Source organism: Trifolium pratense, linkage group LG7 (genome assembly GCF_020283565.1).
Source record: "Trifolium pratense cultivar HEN17-A07 linkage group LG7, ARS_RC_1.1, whole genome shotgun sequence".
NCBI classification, from domain to species: domain Eukaryota; kingdom Viridiplantae; phylum Streptophyta; class Magnoliopsida; order Fabales; family Fabaceae; genus Trifolium; species Trifolium pratense.
This window is the reverse complement of record NC_060065.1, coordinates 28,873,690-28,889,598: the sequence shown is the minus strand read 5'-3', so window position 1 is coordinate 28,889,598 and position 15,909 is coordinate 28,873,690. Positions and strand designations below refer to the sequence as shown.

Below are 15,909 nucleotides of genomic sequence, written 5' to 3'. Positions count from 1 at the left end.
ACAGGATCTGTAGCAGGAAACTAATGACATCTTGCAGTTATCACTACAAAAAGAGGGTGAAGTCAACAACTATAAAACATGAGGATAACAATAACACAATAAAGGATTAGATAAGTTTTTTTTTTTTTTGACAGGAAACATATTTCATTAAAGAACAGAAACAGGAACTACAGCAGAGTTAGCTTGAGTTGGGACATACCCCGACCAAGTTCTACAACCAACAGTTTTTGACAAATTAACTAAACTATGAGCAACAACATTTAAATCACGCTTAACAAACACTACATTCGAAACTTGAAAAGCTAGAAGCAAGTCTTTGCAGTCCTGAACAATATGATCAATGGCAGCTACATGAGCCTTTGAGTTGTACACTTCACAACAACTTCAGCATCAGACACAATAGTCACAGTCTGCCAATTTGCATTCTTTGCAGTTTGCAATCCCCACCGAATACCAAGCACTTCTGCAAGAAGAGGATCAATTTCAATGCTTTCTTTTCGACAAGCAGAGAGATAAATTGAGTTGGGTTGATCATAAGCAACCAGACCCCAACCTGCTGAACAATGTGAAAAACAGCCTGCATCAACAAAGATAGTATAACTTTCAAATCTAGTAGACAAATCTCAGACATCAGTTGGGAGGGGGCATGAACATGACCCAGAGCATTTGAAGAATTTAAATCTAGCATGTAAAAATTGACTTTAGTGATTAATTCAATGGGGTTTGGAGATTTAAGATAAGTTTCAACTAGGTAAGTCGGGTGTTTTCAGAGCCATCATCCACTAAAATATTGCAAGGAATGTTCAGTGTCGGTTGACACACAGTTCCAAGTGCCTAGTGGCTACAAAGTTCCCATAATGCTACGGCATTGTGAAAAAATTGAAACTTTAGCTATTTCAAAACAACAAAATGGAAACATTGAAAAAGGTGGATATTGGAAACATTGAAACAATAGCATTTACCTTAGAAAATCAACATCAATTCCAAAAAATTATAAATGCATTCTTCGCACCCTGTTCGAGAGAGTGTGTAGTGGGTATACTCGATTTACTTGTGTGTCATAAATCTATTTTCTTTTTTTTTTATTTAAGTTTAATTGTTGTGCCCTCTAAATTTTTTATTTTTTAATTTAATTATTCAATTTAATATTTAGAGTTTAATTATTGTGCACCGTAAGTGTAAATGGGGAGCAGCAGCGGTTATGGCGCATCTGCCGTAATTTGACCGCCGGAATATACAATTTTCCTTGTAGTGAATGACAGCTTCCTCCTCTCAATTACTTCAAATAAGGTTCAGTTGTTGCCTTTATGTTTTACGGCTACCCCCTTGTGTATCAAAGAGTAATTACTATTATTTCCTCTTTATATCCATTGTTTTTTTTTCCATAAACTTCTACTTCTAGTATCAGAGGGAGTTGTTTTTGTTGGCCTCACTTTTTACTGTAAATAAATGTGTTTTTCCGTCCCCGTGAGCATGACTCAGTTGATAAGGACATTGCAGGTAATATGCAAGGAGCAAGGACCGGGGTTTGAACTCTGTTACTCCTTCCCCCTATTTCACCTTAAATAAGTGAAATTCTACTCACTAAGCTACTTATTCAGATTTCATTTAGAGATTCCTAGATGGCCAAAAATAAACGAAAAAAGTTTTTTCCCTACCTTGAAAAATGGAGATGAAAATAAATACAACAAAAAACTCATGAACAATCTAAACCGCGATAACTTTTATTTTAATTTTAAATTTTTCCAACTTTATTCTTCTCTCCCCATTCTCCACCAACATTGAAACTTTCTTCGGTTACCTTCTCCTGGTGTTAAGGCTTTGTCAGGGTTATGATATCACTGTGAAAGGCACTCATCTGGTTCACCAGAACCTATCTGGTAGAAAGTGGTTCCGCCATCATCTCACGGCGGAAACCACTCCATCACTACAACCTCATCTTTTATTCATCTACTTAACATAGCAACTAAAAGAAAAAATAAAAACAAATGGAAAGATAGAAAGCAGAAACTTTGTGAACTCGCCTATTAATCAAAGAAATTACGGTCGGTGAAAAAGTAGAAATCATCATCGGATCTTCAAATGGAGGATGCCACGAGGTGTTGTCCGGCGGATCAAGATCTGGTAGAAATTAGAAAAATGCAATTAATAAATGCAAGAGAAAAAGTGGGATCTGATATAATGGGAAAAATTGAAAATCCAGTCCAGGGGACATACATATAGCCAAGCACATGGCAGCACGTTTGAGAAGAAAAAATGGATAGTGAAGGGGTTGTTGTAGCATCTAATTATTATTAGGTAATGTGTGGCTAATTACTTTGATTCACCTACCTATATATATATATTTGTTTTGTTTGTCTTAAGTTCAATGAATCTTCTTCTTTGCGTAAGGTTCCTGAACTAGATAGAGCAAGGGTATTAACAGTGTTCTCCCTATAATCCAAACACACCCCTGTTACAAAATTTGTTGAAATTTATTCATCTTTCATTGTCTACGGGCATATGCATGCATTCACTATTATTATCAGTAAGTGAGTTGAGTTTTGACTTTCAAAACATTGAGATATCAAGAAATTGAGGGACAAAAGAACATCATTCATACCGTTGCAAACAAATATCTGAAGATTTCATCAGGTTTTATTTTGTTTTCGACAAGCAAATATACTAAATATTTGATCACATAAAATTATCTTATTAGTGATCATTAAGCATTTGGATTAAACAAATTGAAAGAATGAAATTTAGTGTCAAACTGTCAATTGATCTCATAGATCCCTATCTACAATATGCATATATACCCAAAATTTGATAAAACAGTGATAATCCATAAAGGAAAAACAAAATTTGATGAAAGAGATAACACAATAAACAGACTTGGTAAAAGAATTTTACCTCCTCCAATAACAACTAATTTCATCTTTTTTCCATGATAGTTTTCACGGTGAAATTATAACACTTTCTCTCGAAGATCACCATAATCATCCTTGTCACCCATCAAACTCTTTTGTTGCCTTTATGTTCATGAAAATAAATATATAAATACAATATCATCAATTTTCAAATATAGATAGAGTATATAATCTAAAAAATGAATCGGCGAAGAATAACATAATACAACAACAACATACCACAGTGGAATACATTACGGTATGGATTACTTTGTTTCAATGTGTGGCTTCTGAGCATCTGATTATCTTTCTCCTCGCCAAATTCTGTGTTTATAGTAAAGCTATTATGGTTAAAATAGCTTTTACGCCAAAAAAAAGTTGGGCCAAACAGTACCTAATACTACTAATACTTCTGATAAAAATTAATATATTTAATATTAATAATTTAAATTTATTACTAAGCTATCTATACATAGATAATTCATCATACCAAATCGAGGGCTGATGGACTCCTCTTATCACTGTTGAGTACTTCATCTTAAGCTAGTTATGTGATAGAAGTCAGACTGGTGTTATTATTAAACTATTAAGTTGCTATTTTGTGCGTCTATGGGGTTTGTGTTTATACTTAGATAGTACAGATGTGGTTTAACTGGCTAGGAATTTGTATTTTAAAATGGCACTTACTATTGACAGACCTTGTTGCCTCACCAGACAAATAGTAATTAAAATATATCTTACCATTTCTTAAAAAAAAAAAAAAAAAAAAAAAAAAAATCATCATACCGTAATGGGTATAGTGTGTCATAAATCTATTTTGTATGATATGACTATGAAAGGCACTCATCTGGTTCACCAGAACCTATCTGATAGAAAGTGGTTCCATCACACTACAACCTCCATCTTTTATTCATCTACTTAACATAAAAACAAAAGGAAAGATAGAAAGCAGAATCCTTGTGTGAACTTACTCACCTATTAATCAAAGAAATTACAGTCGGAGTAGAAATCATCCTCATCGGATCTTTAAACGGAGGATGCCACGAGGTGTTGTCCAGCAGATCAAGATCTGGTAGAAATTAGAAAAATAGAATTAATAAATAAATGCAAGAGAAAAAGTGGGATCTGATATAATAATAATAATGGAAAAAAGTGAAAATCCAGTCCAGGGGACATACATATAGCCAAGCTCATGGCAGCGCGTTTAGTGAAATCCTATCTAGAGAGACTGATATGCAGAGTTGAGTTTCAAGCACTTTATTTATGGGTTAGAAGAACGAGACTGTGCTCTGCTCAGTGTGCTCTATGACGGAAGATCGATTTGGGTTGCAATCTAGCATAACTCAGCCTTTAAAGAGTGGTTAGAGTAGTGCATCTTGCATAAGTCGAATACAAATTCTAAAAGAATACTCCCTCTGGTACATAAATATAAGAAAAAATGTGTATTTTTTTTAGATTTATTGAATAAATCTATTATAGTCCAGATACATTTATTATTCAATGAATCTAAAAAGTGCATTTATTGTTATATTTTGTGTCCATAAGAAGTATGTGTCTTTTGTTGCTACTAAAAAATTAGGGGTATTGCTAGTATTATGAAAAATTCACACAAAAAACTCATGTATTCTCTTTATATATAGTATAGAAGTATAGGTTCAATGTTACATTGAAAATTTATGTCACATGGATATCCATAATTTTTTTTAAATAAAAAAAAAAGGTTGATGGTATTTTATTGAATATAATCTTGATGAGTTTCAATAACATATTTGTTGTCAACATGGTCATCGTGATATTATGCATATATTATATGTTTTGCTTGTGTGTGGTATTACAGTGGGTATGTTAGAATCACAGTGGATCACCGTAATTCTGACTCACTCACCGTGATATCAAACATACACTAGCACACGTTGGACCATGTACAATTGTATTCATGTGTTAAGCACACACCGGTTGTCTTTCAGAAGTAGACAATATAGAGGAAAGAACATGGTCCAAGAAGAGACGTGGGTAGGAGTGAGTGGTGACCTAAAAGTGGTAAACAAAGAAAACTGAGTGGTGCGGTCATAATAGGTTAAATCATTGAATATTGTAGTGTGCGGTGTGTTTAATCTATTATCGAAGATTTAACGGTGTAAAAGGACATATAGCCTCAAGTCATAACAATACGGTCATATGGATAACGGTAGTTATCAGAAAATAGAGTAAGCAACAAGGGGACATAGTTCGACAGCGTATCAACGTGATGCCCTGGAAATTGAGACTTAAGTTTGTAGGTAAGGTAACTATAAGATGTTTATTGAATGTGATGCAAACGCAACACACATGCGTTCAACATCATGAACGATTGAAGGATGAGTTGCGTATGCAACTTCATTGCAAAGATTGATGTAGTTAATTCGGCTCGGTTGTATCTGCAGTATAATTGAAATTACGAGCAATCATTGTGCAAGCTAGTAATGTGGATGGAGTTGATTCCATGTATAATGAATGATCTACCAAGTGATTTCTTCCAACAAAGTGACAAATAAAAGAGGAAAAGAAAGAAACAAAAGATGGATTATGGCGAGAAGATGAAGAAGAATGTGCCACAATTATGAAGATTGATAAGCCAAGAAGATTCGCCACAATGGTAAGGATGTCATTGATAAGAATTAATTAGGGTTCCAATCCAAAACCTAAAAGCTCTGTTATACTCTCATGAAGAAAGAAGTCAAGAACCCAAATCAACAACAAGTCCATGGAAATTGTGAAAAAACATTAACTTTTTATTCTTCGATTTATTTTGTTTTTTTCCTAAAAAATGATAAATGTGATTTTCAATTTAAAAGTTAAATAAAAAATACACGTAAATATCCACGTCATCAACAAGTCCTATTTAGCATATTTCAAATCATCAACAATTTGACATGTCAGCAAAAAATCAACCTCATGGACCTTTTTGAAAATTTTGAGATTTTGCAGGAACTAAAATCAAACTTTTTTTTACAGGGACCAAAATCAAAACAAGACGTAATTGCAGGGATCGTTTTCATATTTAAGCCTATATTACACGAAGATAATTTTGTTTTTTATGAATACGTGCTCTCCTTTCAAAGTATGTCGTAAGAAAGGGATATGAGGGCCGCTAGATATTTCTACTGTTGCGATATTATCATCTAGACGATCGTAATCAAAATTACTATTATATGTGTGTTGCTCGTCTTCGACAATCATATTATGCATTATAATGTTATGCATACATTATTATATCTTTTATTGTATTCACGTGTCAAGCACACACCGGACCATGTACAATTGTGAATCAAGATTGAAGAACTACAAATACTCGTTCTACGTCCTTTCTTGTGGATTTTCGTTGTTGTGGCATCGAGATAATCTTGACATGTTAAAACAAAAAATGTTAGAATCGATAATATCTCATTAATTTTGGTTTTAATGATAATAAAGCAAAGGAACAATTTATTTACTAATTGTGGGCTTAAATGTGTATTGACTATTGAGGAGGAGGAGATACTGTATCTTCATCTCCGTAAAATCATTGTGCAGTAAAATATTGTTCATTGTTACCATCTTCAACCTAAGCGACATGCCAGGGTCATTTCATTAAGCTTTCAGGTAACATCAGATTTCATGATTCTCATGACATAATGTCTTATAGATAACACCATCATCTTTCATGAATCTCGTAACATGTGTCTACAATCATCATTGATTGTTTTATCAACCAAACAACAAATTTTAATCAACATGATTATATAAATATAACATTAGAACACCTGTATTTTTGTGCAAGAGGTAGAGGTGAGTATTGGAGCTTAGTTTTAACACCTGCTGAAGCAAACTTAGCATCAGTTCTGGATGCTCTTCTAGCTCAAATATCACCCACGCCTGGTGAAAATGATACGGCACATTGGTTGCCGGACAAGGTGCGCGGTTTTAGCGTCAAATCCTGCTATGAACTGCTGCAAAACATGTCTTGGAGCAATTTAAAGAATAGTTTTTTATAAAATTTGGTAGCAAACAAGCATGTGTTCCATTAACTGTTATGACACTGTTTTAATAGCGCCATCTTTAAATGAAACAGGATAAATTTTTCGCGTTTGAACTTTGAACCAATCTACTGATATCCTTATAGTTATGTTATGTCAGCTGAGGACTTAACAAAGAACAAACATATATCAGGCTAAAAGTGCTCAAATGTTCATCAAAAGATAAATGAAGAAACTGTGATGGCAGTGAAATGGAATGACAATATAAAGAATCTTGAATCCATGATTAACGAATAACATTGAAGGTTACTAATTTCATAATCACAGAGGAATGCAGCAACACTTATAGTTATGAGGAAATGAAAATATAGAGAAAAGTAAAGAATGAATAAGAAGAGCTAAATGTGACCAACCAAAGCTACCATATCATCACATAGCTCGGAACACATAACAGGTAAAAAAGATAACAATTAACAAGTATAGTTCCAAAGCAACCACATTAAATCAACCATACTTTCAAGTAATCCAAATTGAAATTAAAGCATCATTTCGAAATTCTGTAAAACAGTTTGAAAAGACCTTACAAAATCAGTCATCTTATTAGTCGAAGAACAGAACCAAACCTCTGTTTAAGTCATCAATGTCAAATTCAAGCGGATTACAACATAAACCAAATCTATATTTCTGCTCTAAGAAAAATATTCCTTCGCGGAATTTTACACTTAAGTTTAAGGTTTAGGGTTTGAGGTTTCAACATCAGATAAACCAGCCAAAATATCCTTAACAAACTTAATCAAAGAACAAAGACCCCCTAAGAAATTATGATCAATAGCACCTTTAGCATCAACCACGTGAGCAAAATCAATAAGCTTAACAACAGCACGTGCACTTTTCTTCGCTTCAATTTCTTCTTTGTCATAAACCACAAGAATAGAACATGAACAAAAATGAAAAATGGTTTGAACTTCAAACCATTTCTTAAGCTCCAACAATTCCTCCAAAACATGAACAAAAACCCTTGAAGCAAAAACACAATCAGGCTCGTCAACATTACCATCAGATGAAACAAATTTTCTCAAAATCAACATAGCATCCTCAGCAGAAAGATCCATAAGAACCTTTCTATGAGGCTGCCATAATTGATTAGTGGGACCCATAGACCTCAACCCGGAGATTCTAAACCCTAATTTGATTGTGGAAGTTTCTCGATCTTTCTGGAGGCACTTACGAATGTAATCTTCGGAGGATTGTGGGTGCCATGTTCTAGAACCGATCTTGATGTCGGCCACAGAGGGGTTGGTGTAATTGCTGACGATATCTTCTAAGACGATGTGGGGATGTAGACCGGAACCGTCGGAGGCATCGACGACTTCAGTGCCGTGAAAAGAAGGGAAGAATTTAAGAATGTTGGAAGGGATTCGTGGATCGGAATAGAGGGAAGTGTAGAAAGCAAGTTCATTGGAACCTCTTTCGTCATCTTGAAGAGGCTTGTAGAATTTTCCAGAATCGTCAATGAGAGGACCTATGATTCCAGTTTTTGCTTGGTGACCGGCAACTTGATGGTCTGGGATTTTCAGCTTCACCATTTTGCTACTGAAGCTGTGTCCATTAAACACAAATAACAACAACATAAAACAAAAATTGTCAAAAAATTAATAAATAGATGAAATCAAAAGAGAGGTACTATATATGAAAAAGGAAGACAAAAACCAGAAAATGATAAGCGGGGAACCACATGAGAGAGAGGAATGAGGATAGTTAGTTACGTATCCAGAACCTTAGATTAGGGGATGCAAACTATTTAACTTCAATTAATAATTATAATTATATATATATAACATAGGCTTTGGCTAAAAAGCCAAAAGTAACCAGTTTCTCATACCATGAGTATAATCATATGTGTCAGTGTCCGACACCAGGACACACCTACTCTGAGGAGAGCTGCTTCATAGCTCTCACAGACACAGGGTCACACACCCGACACAAATGATTTCACTGAATTATGTCATTTTCTCAAATTATTATTGATGTTGACATCCATACGTGTTCGGTATTCGTGCTTCAAAGGAAAAGAGGCCAGGCTTCATAGCTCAAAACTACAAACATGACTCTAGGTAATTCAAATGTGAAGATCCAATTATAATCATGCAATAATATGCAATGCTTGAAAGAGACAAAACACTCTAATGGATCCAATACTAAGAAAGTAGAAAGAAATCATACAAATAATTTTGCAAGTATGTTACAACAATGCAATAACAACAATGTTCTTCAGATTCAGATTACAACAATAAAATACACAATTCCCAATTTTCAAGTATCACAACAAATTTCCCAATTTTAAAGAATAACACAAAATCCCCAAATTAAGAAAACCTAAAGATGGAGTTTTTGATTACCTTGATGTTGAATTGTGGGAGGAGATTTAGAGATTGAGGTGGAGCAGGAGTAGTGTGTTGGTTATGGTGTGAATATAAAGTAACAATATGTAATGCAAACTTTACGCTAGAGATTTCAACCCACTTGTGTGATATTTTTTGTGTCGTATTTTCAATTTTGGAATCATATGTTTGTTTGTTTGTTTTTGGTTGTTGGAATTATATATACTTGTTTGAATGGTTGTTACTTGTTATGATATGAGATCAGAAAAGGTTTCCTGAAAAGTAATTATTATATTTTTTGCTTATAATTTAATCAGTAATTCATATTATAATTTTTTTTTTAAGACGAGTAATTCATAATTTCATATTATAATGAGATCGCATCTACACTAATTCTTGAGATCACATGCAAATTAATTTTAATGAGATCGCATGCATGCAGACTAAAGAATATTCTGAATCGGTAATTCTCACAATTTAGATGCACCTGATGTTAACATGTAGTTTGGGGGATTTGGATTCACCCCAGTCAGACACATCTATACCGTCCTATCAAGATAAGATGGTTCAGATTTTATAATTAAATTTTAATTTTAATAAATGAAAAAAAATTTGAGCTTAAATTTTTAGACCGTTCGATCTTAATCAGATGTGATTATTGTGCCGATTATACCGCAGTCACGATAGGTCATGTGTGATTTATACCCACAAATCAAACTAAATAAGGCTTAATTAGTAAAATGGTCCCTTAAAGATATTTTTGGTTTCAGATTGGTCCCTTAAAGAAAAAAATGTCCAAATAGGTCCCTTAAAGAAAAAAATGTCCAAATAGGTCCCTTAAAGAAAAAAAATTCCGAATAGGTCCCTTAAAGACATCTCCGTTAATCAGTTTGGTCATATTTAGACCTATTTTTAGGGACCAAACTGATTAACGGAGATGTCTTTAAGGGACTTATTCGGACTTTTTTTTCTTTAAGGGACCTATTTGGACCTTTTTTTCTTTAAGGGACCAATCTAAAACCAAAAATATCTTTAAAGGACCATTTTACTTATTAAGCCAACTAAATAATGTTGGTGGTGTGTCCAATTTTTGACACAAACATTGACACCGACATATGTAAGACAAGTAATTATATTAAGTTAATTTCGTTTTTTAAATTATTATCACTGGCAACATATTTTCAGTGTATTTCTAAGTGTGTCATTTTTCCTTAACAATTCAATTTTGGTTTACTCCAAGTTATCATCTTTTTTTACTCAGCCAAACAAAGATCAAAGCAGCCATGAAAACACTCATCTAAGATTTAACTGTCAGAAATATGTATGATACAATACAAAAGTGAACATCTTTTGTTATACAAAATGACACAACAAAGACCTTAAAACTACGATTTCTTTACAAGAAATGGTTCAAGAACACAAGACTTAGGATTCTTCATAGGAGGACCTTTTTCTCTTCTCTCCAATTCTTCAAGCCTGAAAGTGATCAACTTATCCCAATTCCCTCCTTCAAAGAGTACTCCTGCTTTACCATCAGTGATTCTTTGAACAATACCACAGTACATGTAAAAAGGATTATTTTCATTTTTCACAATAGCAATCATTCCTGGAAGTAACATAGGAAGTTCTGGTGGTTTTGGTTTCTCTGACGATGAAAGTTGAAGTCTTTTATCATTAGTATCAGGTTTTGGAGGAGGGTTTTCTTCGATAAATTTTCTCAACCCTTTTTCACCGCCAGGAAACCCTCCGGTTAATCCCATTAACTCTTTATCGAAACCATCTTCAGCAACACTTTCAACGGATTGCGTTGAGTTTTCTTGATCGTTGTTACCTTCTTCTGATGGTAATGGTTGGTTCTGATCATCGAAACCAACTTCTCTTTTAAGCTCTTTTAGAAGACCTTCTTCTCCTTTGCAGAGTCCTCGGCCTCCCATGATTTGCAGCAAGTCGAACTTGGCACAAGGTTGTATTCTTTTGTAGGTTGGTTTGCTTTGAATGGTTGAAGCCTTAGGATAAAGATGAGTTAAGCTGCCATGGCCTAAGAACTTTGATCTAAGAAAAGAGCCATGAAAGCTTTGAAGGGCAATAAAGGAAGACATTTTTAGTTAACTGTTTAGAAAATTGGTAAAAGACAGCGTTAGTGAGAGGAGAAGGTGGAAGGGAAAGAATAGATTCATAATATAATCATAGCCACAAAATTATTGGATAGGCCTATCTTTATTTTGAAATGAAAAACTACTAGAAAATATTCCTCACATGTAATCTTGACCACAAAGTTTATTCTTTTGGACAAGAACTGCAGTATGTAATAACCATATATTTCTAACCGCTCTGCATATGTAATAATCTTGACCACATAATCTTTTGATTAAATACATTTAGTATCAAAATATATTTATCCAAACACACAATTTATGATGAGAAATTAAAGCAGAGAAAAGCCAAGAAAGTATATTTTCAAACCTAGTCAGAAGCATGGCTTACCTTTGAGGCATAACAGTGGTTTCTTACACCTAGTCAGAAGTATGGCTTAGTGCATTTGTGAACATCACTATCTTAACTCGCCAATTTTTTTATATCCAAAAATTAGTTGAGCTGTTTTTCTCAAGAATTTACATAGATTTATTTTACAACAATCTAAATGTAGTAGGAGATATTGAGAGCACATGTCATTTTTAATGATAATCAACAACACTCAAATGCTACCAAGGGAGGCTTATATTGCATCTTCATCACTTAGCTTCCGTTGTAAGTGTTAATTTAACGCCATCTTTAAATGAAACGGGATTAATGTTTAGAGTTTGAACCAATCTAGTGATATCCATAGATATGTCGGCTGGGGACTTCACGCCTCGGTCAACCTGAAAAATAACGAAAAACTTAAACGCGTCATAGTAAACCACAATTAGGAAAGATGAGATGGCAAATGATAGTGTTAGCAACCTGCTCATATTGACATCAAAAGATAAATGAAGGAAGGTAAGAAACTTCTTCTGCAACACAAATTTTTTGTGATAAATGAAGCACAGCGCTTACCGATGAAGCAGAGACTGGTTTGATTAATGAGGTGTCATGCCCTCTAAATTGTGCAACCGCCTCAGCCATTTGAACGCGTGATACCCTATCTGATCCACCAACATTAAGTAACAATTGCATTTTCTTGCCCTCTGACAATAATATGAATTCAAATCATGAAAGCAAATTTGAGATGCCTCGTTTTGAAGTAGTTTAAAGAACACAAGAAAGTGGAAGATGGAAGAAGAGGGGACAATTGTTAGAATGATTAACTTATCCGCAAGAAAATGAAAAATGTCATACATAAATGTAATTCAGTTATAGGATATAAACAATTTTCATAGATAAAGATCAAGCTTCTCGAATAGAATACTGTTTTGCAACCTTAAAAAAGGTTCTAACTGAAAATTGGTTTCATTAAGAAATTCTTTTGCAATATACCGATTGTTTAACCGATATATCAGCTTAGTTACAAAAAATTCTGTACCTGATAACCATTGGTTTGTTAAAGCTAGTATGACAGTTACAAGATCCTTAACATAAATCGGACAACGGAACTCATCATGAAAGAACTCCAATGTTTCTCTTTTAGAAAGGGCACCGTCAATCCACTGCAATAGTTAGACAGTATAAGTAAATTACACATCAAGTAATTATAAGAATTAGAACAAGTACCTAATATGCAATAATGGACAAGTACAATATTCGGCTCCACAACAAGGATAGCAAAAAATTAATAAATGAACATCACAAGCATTCAAAGATTTTCTCGGTTATTTTTATTGCAGACTGAAAATGGTTAGCCAAGCACTACTACCGTCTTTTGAGAAAGAAACATCATATTCATCGTGCAATATCTAGCAAAATTTAAAAGCATCATTCACATTGCAAGTTTAATCGATCCAAATTCTGGAAGCATCAGTTTTCAAATAAAGTATAATTCCACATACAACACATGCACCTGAATAGGAAGAGATTTTGGAACTGGTGAGAGAGTTTGTGGCCCATAGATGATACTGCTTCTCAAAATTACAAAGTTTGGACAATTTTCTGAAATGAACTTCTCCGCTGCCACTTTAGTTTTTCCATAAACATTTAGTGGAATAGCAATGTCTTCTTCCTTGTAAAAGGACTTCTCCCCTTCATAAACTGATAAACATATATAAGAATTTAGCTAAAACTCGAAGGGTAAACGAATGTGGATGTGGATAACAAATACAACATGTTGGTAACGATTAGACTGGTTTACCCTGATCTGTGGAGAGATGAATGAGTAGAGTACTGTTCTGTTGAAAGCTTTGCAGCCATTTGACGAGGGATGATGGGACATTAATAGCATGTGCTGAAGCAGGATCAATTTCACAAGCACGAGGCACTGAGATGGCGGCACAATTGACAACCACATCGGGCTGCAAATAATAAACCAACGTAATTGTCAATGCAACAATGAAACGGGTCACAAAAAATGTTCTATAAATTTGTGAAATGGTAAGCCTGCACATGTGATTCTTTATCCTTATGTTTTCTTGTGATGAATTTCAATTTAGGAACATTAATAACCCCGAGATATATTTAATGGATGAAAAGCTCAAACTCTTGTAATACATTCGGAACTATTCAACTTATAGATGTTTTAGAATTCATCACATGAAATATCAACATGTTCTCTCTTTCTCTCTAAGATCCTCTTGCACGAGAGCATGCACACACACATACTCACATTAGGGCTTTGGCTAATATGAACAAGTGCATCATGCCTTTCATGGTGCACAAGTTCATGATATCGTTATAATGAATATGAACTTTGCAAAATCCACCGTTGGATTGATAGTTTACACCATATAGATCATCCATGTCAAATTTTAAATAAATTAATAATCATATGATATGGCATTGAGATACATCAAAATTAATGGTATTTAATAAAAACTCATAAACCGTTAATCTTGATGGATCTCAATGACATATCATATGATTTTCAATTTCTTTAAAATTTGACATGAATGCTCTATATAATATAAACTATCAATCCAACGGTGGATTTTGTAAAATTCGTATTCGTTATAACGATATCATGAACTTGTGCACCATGAAAGACATGATGCACTTGTGCATGTTAGAATAGTATATATATGGCAAGGAAGAAAAATGATTGATGAGTTCCTATCAATTTAGAGGAAAGGGAGATGTGACAAATTTATATAAAAACAATTTTCATAAGTTCAAAAACATGCAGGATTTCAAATGCTTTAACTAATTTAAATTTCAAGGATGAACAGAAACAGGAGCTGCTAAAATACGAAACCAAACAAAAGCTTAGTGCCAAACACAACCATGGTTATCTAAACTGTCCTAAAACCAGTCGTGTGGTTGAAATCCTTTTATAACCATTAACTACTATGAACACTCAATCATGCAATGCAATATGTACTGATATACCAAGTGTTATCCGCTAAGTGCATGTTTTACAGTGGAAGATGAGAAACTTGATTTCCTACTTGCAAAAGTAGTTTAGTTGTGTTTAACGAATAAATCAGCATTTTAGTCCTCGAAATTCTAACGGTCGCTCAAATTTACGAAATAACAATTTAGTCCATTAAATTGAACAATGATAGTCAATTTAGTAATTTTCTTTTTCAAATTTAACACCACAATTATGTCTCTCCAGATGCATCATCAAGAGACTACTTAAGTCAAAATTGATTTCGGCATTTATGTCGGTTGAGCTAGAAAAATCCTAGCAATTCAAAATCAATTTAAACAAATTAATTCTACATAACCAAGTCAATTTGCCAAACACTAATCCATAAATAAACTAAATTAACAACACATCTAACTTTTTCTTATGCTGCTAACCCCTTTTACATTTTCCATTCAATCTGAACAACCCATTAATAAAAATCAAATTTTGCCACTGACCCAATTGAATTAAAGGTTAGAAGATTGTAAAAATGAGAAGAAGAAAAAAAACCTGGCCAAATGCGTTGGAAATGGATTCAAATCCAATGGCGGATTTAAAATCGACATGGAAAGATTGAGAATCAGGAAATGCATCGAGCAAAGGTTGAGGAAGAGGAGTGGAGTGGTAGGTGAATGCGACAGTGAGATCGTAAGAATGAGATTGAGAAGTTTGATTGGCATTGTAGGATTGTAGTAGATGCTGACCCAAGTAACCTGTACCTCCCACAATCAATATCTTCTTCTTACTCATCTCTCACTTTTTGTTTTGAGATGTATCAATGTTGTAACTGTGATGATGATGATGATGATGAATATTTTGTGTCTTTGATTTTTATTATTTTATTGCATTTTGCATTTTTGTAGGATTTTGTGGGTTCATTCATTTTTTTTAAAATAAATTATGGAGTTGAGATCCTCTCCATTTCTTATGTTTTTCATTTCTTCCATTATCAAAGTTTTTAAATATTTTGGGGTGTATAAATGACATTTGGACCCACTTGATGTCACATTTTTGCATTTATATTCTCAAAACTATATAATAATGGAGGAAATGGAAAGAATTGGAAATGGAGAGGATCCTAACTCTAAATTATGAGCTAAGCAAACATGTAAAAAAAAAAAAATATAAATGGTGGGTCGAGGTCGACGTAGTAGATGGTTTAACGAATC

The 15,909-nt window shown here is 33.7% G+C and overlaps 3 protein-coding genes and 1 long non-coding RNA gene across 5 annotated transcripts; all 4 read right to left on the bottom strand.

Moving 5' to 3' along the window:
* Positions 1 to 106: 106 nt before the first annotated feature.
* LOC123894344 lies at positions 107 to 4,222 on the bottom strand. Its single transcript, XR_006803720.1, has 5 exons — positions 4,067 to 4,222; positions 3,864 to 3,957; positions 3,129 to 3,212; positions 2,893 to 3,011; positions 107 to 2,121 (listed from the first exon to the last, which is right to left on the bottom strand). It is a non-coding gene; the product is annotated as an uncharacterized LOC123894344 (long non-coding RNA).
* Positions 4,223 to 7,459: 3,237 nt separating this feature from the next.
* On the bottom strand, positions 7,460 to 9,464 carry LOC123894343 (inositol polyphosphate multikinase beta). Of its 2 annotated transcripts, none has more exons than XM_045944314.1 (2): positions 9,283 to 9,464; positions 7,460 to 8,488 (listed from the first exon to the last, which is right to left on the bottom strand). In XM_045944314.1, the coding sequence occupies exon 2, from the start codon at positions 8,467 to 8,469 to the stop codon at positions 7,612 to 7,614; it is 858 nt and encodes a 285-aa protein (XP_045800270.1). In that variant the 5' UTR covers positions 8,470 to 8,488; positions 9,283 to 9,464; the 3' UTR covers positions 7,460 to 7,611. The 2 variants fall into 2 exon arrangements, with proteins under 2 accessions (XP_045800270.1, XP_045800269.1); XM_045944313.1 differs by having other exon boundaries at positions 7,460 to 8,482; positions 9,283 to 9,463.
* A 1,078-nt stretch (positions 9,465 to 10,542) lies between these two features.
* Positions 10,543 to 12,005, bottom strand: LOC123894342 (NAD(P)H-quinone oxidoreductase subunit S, chloroplastic). The gene has a single exon (XM_045944312.1). It carries the CDS (start codon positions 11,361 to 11,363, stop codon positions 10,650 to 10,652), a length of 714 nt encoding a protein of 237 aa, XP_045800268.1. The 5' UTR covers positions 11,364 to 12,005; the 3' UTR covers positions 10,543 to 10,649.
* On the bottom strand, positions 10,543 to 15,566 carry LOC123894341 (methionine adenosyltransferase 2 subunit beta). Its single transcript, XM_045944311.1, has 6 exons — positions 15,251 to 15,566; positions 13,529 to 13,688; positions 13,241 to 13,428; positions 12,767 to 12,890; positions 12,301 to 12,431; positions 10,543 to 12,125 (listed from the first exon to the last, which is right to left on the bottom strand). The coding sequence occupies exons 1-6, from the start codon at positions 15,488 to 15,490 to the stop codon at positions 11,997 to 11,999; spliced, it is 972 nt and encodes a 323-aa protein (XP_045800267.1). The 5' UTR covers positions 15,491 to 15,566; the 3' UTR covers positions 10,543 to 11,996.
* Positions 15,567 to 15,909: the final 343 nt, after the last annotated feature.